Genomic DNA, 4,285 nt, shown 5'->3' on the forward strand with positions numbered 1-4,285 from the left:
CCGAAGAAGACATATCGGTGGGACGTGGGTCCCATTCAAGGTTGTCGAAATAGAGGGGAAGTACCTAAAACAGCCGGCGGCAAACAATGAATGCGGGTTTTATGTAATGTGGACAATGCTTCGCTACATCGGCGGGAAATTGGAAGAAGCCGATAAGTTGGTGTGTATAATCCCCATTTCATTTATGTTTGTTAATCATTCAACAAAATAATTTACTGATTCCTCTTTGGATATCATCTTTTTTGAACGACAATGCAAGAAATATAACCACAAAAGACTGTTAAACATGGAGATCGTCGCACTGCAATCGGAGCTGGCAAAATTCATCTTAGACGAGGTATTGGAAAAAGATGGAGTATTTTCCATTGCACAATCCGTGAAGTTCAAGGACCAGTATGGCCTAGAGCGGCTCGCCAGATTATTGTAAGAAGTTCGAGAAGCATTGCACGATCTGTGAAGTCTGAGAACATTTCTTTTTTATTTTAAGAGATCGAGATCTTGATAAGAACATTTGAACTATAACCTTAACATTTGTAATGTTTAATATTGATGGACCTGTCGTCTAAGTAGCGTATATAAAGCGAAACATGATTCCACGAAAAATATAAATTAAAATAAATTATAAAACAATAAAATGCGAACGTGATATCACTGCTGGTTAGCAGAAAACCGACAGTGTTGTTGTAAACATCACTGCCAGTTAGCAACAAACCGGCAGTGATGGCACTGCCAGCTGGAGCCACAAACCGATAGAGTTGGCTTAGCCATCACTGCCGGTTCTTGTCACAAACCGACAGTGATTCGTACGATAACACTGTCGGTTCAAACATAAACCGACACTGTTGGTGGAAATAAACTCTACCGAGTGGTCTTATGAACCGGCAGTGTTGGTGAAACTGAACTCTATCGGTTGTGTAAAGAATCGGGAGTTAAGTTGAAGAACACTGCCGGTTTGTAGGAACCGACAGTGATAGCTTACCCTCATCACTGCCGGTATGGTTGGGCCGGTTCAAAATCCGGCAGTGATGGGGTATTTTGATCCGGCAGTGAAGTGCAATTCTGACGTAGTGTATAGTCACTTTTTCTATATTTCAGATGTTTGAATCTTAAGATAATTTTAGACAATACTTTTGTACTATAACTAATATAAGTAAATTATTACTTTTGTGATTTGTTCTTTATCTTTATGTCATAACATATAAAATTTTGTCCTTGTTTGATTATAGAAACAATTGTAGCTTGTTAAAATGACTTTGTGCGAACACATGATTGCATTTTGTCGAGTTTGTGGTTTTATCTAACGAGTTTTTTTATTTTCAGAACCAAAAATTGCCGATTGTGCCTATAAAATTGCAACGAACTAAAACAACAATTTTAATATAAAATATATATAATAACCGTCGTGTAAAATAAAACTAAAATTTAGGCACTTGAATTTTAGCAAATCTCATATATAGCTCTTTGTGTATTACAATAAACAAAGATTTTACATGGGCCATCCGTCCATGTATCTGGAACTGTAGATCCGAGAAATACATTCCAATGAAAGAGAGAGAGAGAAAAGCATAGTCGTCACAGGCACACTAGCAGGAGAACCGCTGCCTTATTTCATAGCACTTAACTTAATTGCCACACGCTTGTATATAGCTATGTTCTTTATTTATAAATGATTCACACGCGACGATATAAACCGTGGATCAATGGAGCAGTCGCCTTATCAGGCAAGAATGTCGTCGAGAGGCTTGGCGTTCGGCACGGCGAATTCCTTGGCAGTCGGCACGGTGAACTCCTTGGCATTCGGCGCGGCGAACTCCTTGGCACTCGTCTGCAGCTGCTTCTCGGCCTTGGCCTGCTTCTTGAGCTTGGCGAGCTCGATGTCGCGCGCCATCTTGCGGCGGTACATCTCGACGAAGGTGATGGGCTCCTCCAGTATGGGCGCCTCCCTGTCCCGCTCGGCCAGCGGGTACACCATCGCGTCGGGCGCCGGGTTCTGGAACGTGGTGATGGACAGGCGGCTGCACTCTGAGTTCACCACCGCCTGGTGATCCGCGTTCTTGAACCTGCCATTGCTCAGGAGCTGCACACGTTCATCATATATATGTGTAAGCGCCAGCTGGCTCCTGACAGTCCATCACACATGGCCACAAACGGACGAACGAACGAACCGAGACTACTCACGTGGCCGTGGTCGCCGAGGTTGACGACGAAGGCGCCCTCGACGGGCTGCACGGTGATCCAGGTCCGGCCGCCGTCGCGCGTGGCCTGGAGGCCGCCGACGAGGTCCTGCAGCAGCAGCGTGATGGTGCCAGGTTCGGTGTGGCGTTTGAGACCCAGCGTGAGGTCCGGCTGCGGGCACTTGGGGTAGAAGTTGACTACCACCTTCTGGTCCATGTCCACGCAGGCCTTGGCCAGCGCGTCCGTCTCCAGGCCCATCGCCTCGGAGAGCACGCCCAGGAGCTTGCACGCCAGGCCCATCAGCTGCTCGCTGTACCGCTCCACCACCGCCCGCCACGCCGCCGGCTTGTCCGGCCACCGGGAGTAGTCGCGCGCCTTCACCGGGTACGAGAAGTAGGTCACGATCTCACGCCAGTCCTGCACCGCCTCCCCCTGCAAAACCACACGTTTATATTGTGTTCGTCTATCATTTTTATTATAAAAAAATGTCTGGTTATCTGTCGACAGATGCTACGTGGTTAAATCTGTTAGATTTTTTTTATAAATATGATCCAGTAAATAATTGTAGCACAAATCATAAAGGACAATCAAACATACAAAAATCTAACAAATTTAATACCAGCAATAAAATCTGTCAACAAATATATAGCAAAAGTCTAGAAAAAAATCAGTATATAAGAACGTACAGCTGTTAGCGCACAGCAGAGACAACTCAGTTTGCAACAGCCACACATCCAGCTGCCGGCCACGCTTAATACGTTAAGGCAGCAGCGCAGGCACATCATACACATCATACACGCGTGTCGGCATGTACCTGGAGGTGGCTGGAGACGATGAAGCCGCCCGTCTTGCCGCCGGACATGGCGAAGCGGAACTTGTCCTCGGCCGGGAGCGCGAAGAAGCCGCGCGCGAGGCGCGACATGTCGGCCATCAGCGCGGCGTCCACGCCGTGGTCCACCACCTGGAAGATGCCCCAGTCCTCGCAGGCGGCGGCCACGCGGTCACGGATCTCGGCCCGCCGCGCGCCCCCGCCGTCGATGCCCTCGAGCGACACCACCGGCACCTCGTCGCTGAAGCGGTCGTGCGGCACCTTGGGAGGACACCGTCTAACCGACTCACCTCGTCGCCGGCAGGCTACAGCTCCGAGCGGCAAGAGTGGATCCCGGCTAGCCTTCACTCCCATGCGTCGTTGCCAGATGGAAATGGAGACGGACGTCACGCGATGGGGGCTCTAAGTAGCGCAGTTGCCAGTTGTGCTCTATCTATGACTAGTGACTCCATGGAACGGTGGGAGTGGGTTGTGCCGCGTAATTGGGCTGAGGTGGGCTACCACTCTGTGCTGCGTGGAAGCGGGAGGGGAGTAACCGTCGCTAAGCGGACAATTGATTTTCGTTCGGTGGTCAGACTCTATCGGTTTGAACGGTTGCTCGGTTTGGTGTTGAGGAGAAACCAAAACAGGAGCCGATAACCAAAATTCCTAGAATAAAAAACTGAAACCATGCCGAAAAGCGACAGTTTGGCTCAGGTTCGGTTCGGCTTTCGGTTTTCGGTCCAAGGGCATGTTTGGATGGTGGCCGCACTGCGCCACACCATGCCGCACTTTGGGCAGTCGTTTGCTTCACTGTCGTAGTTGTGGCATGACGCAACGGCGCCATGCTCCACTAGTTCAATTTTGCTGCCCAACCTTGCCAAAAGTGTGGCAGCAAATTTCAACGCCGCACTTTTGGCGTGGACACAAATGCGGCGCGGCATACTGAGGAGGCGCCCAAACGCGCCGTAAATTTGCCTACCCTGACATGACTGCAGGCAGTTAGGTGAAAGCCCTAGTTTGATTTTGGATAATTGATGAAACCTAAGCACTAACTTTTATCATGAGTGATGATATGAGCTAGGTTGGTGCAATCCAAGTGAGGAGCATGGTGGCACTCAAATGGTGAAGATGATCACATGAAATGATGAGATGGCCACATGTGATAATGATCAAGTGCTCAACTTGGAAAAGAAGAAAGAGAAAAACAAAACCCTATGGAGATCAAGACAAAGGTATAATTAGGGAATTTTGTTTTAGTGATCAAGTTACTATAGAGAGTGTGATCACATTTAGGATAGA

At 48.4% G+C, this 4,285-nt stretch overlaps 1 protein-coding gene across 1 annotated transcript; it reads right to left on the reverse strand.

The window, feature by feature from the left end:
* Positions 1-1,579: 1,579 nt before the first annotated feature.
* Positions 1,580-3,289, reverse strand: LOC136494229 (flavanone 3-dioxygenase 1-like). The gene is made up of 3 exons (XM_066490402.1): positions 2,990-3,289; positions 2,179-2,607; positions 1,580-2,077 (listed from the first exon to the last, which is right to left on the reverse strand). The coding sequence occupies exons 1-3, from the start codon at positions 3,104-3,106 to the stop codon at positions 1,718-1,720; spliced, it is 906 nt and encodes a 301-aa protein (XP_066346499.1). The 5' UTR covers positions 3,107-3,289; the 3' UTR covers positions 1,580-1,717.
* Between the last annotated feature and the right edge of the window lie 996 nt (positions 3,290-4,285).

Source organism: Miscanthus floridulus, chromosome 11, assembly GCF_019320115.1.
Source record: "Miscanthus floridulus cultivar M001 chromosome 11, ASM1932011v1, whole genome shotgun sequence".
Lineage (NCBI taxonomy): Eukaryota > Viridiplantae > Streptophyta > Magnoliopsida > Poales > Poaceae > Miscanthus > Miscanthus floridulus.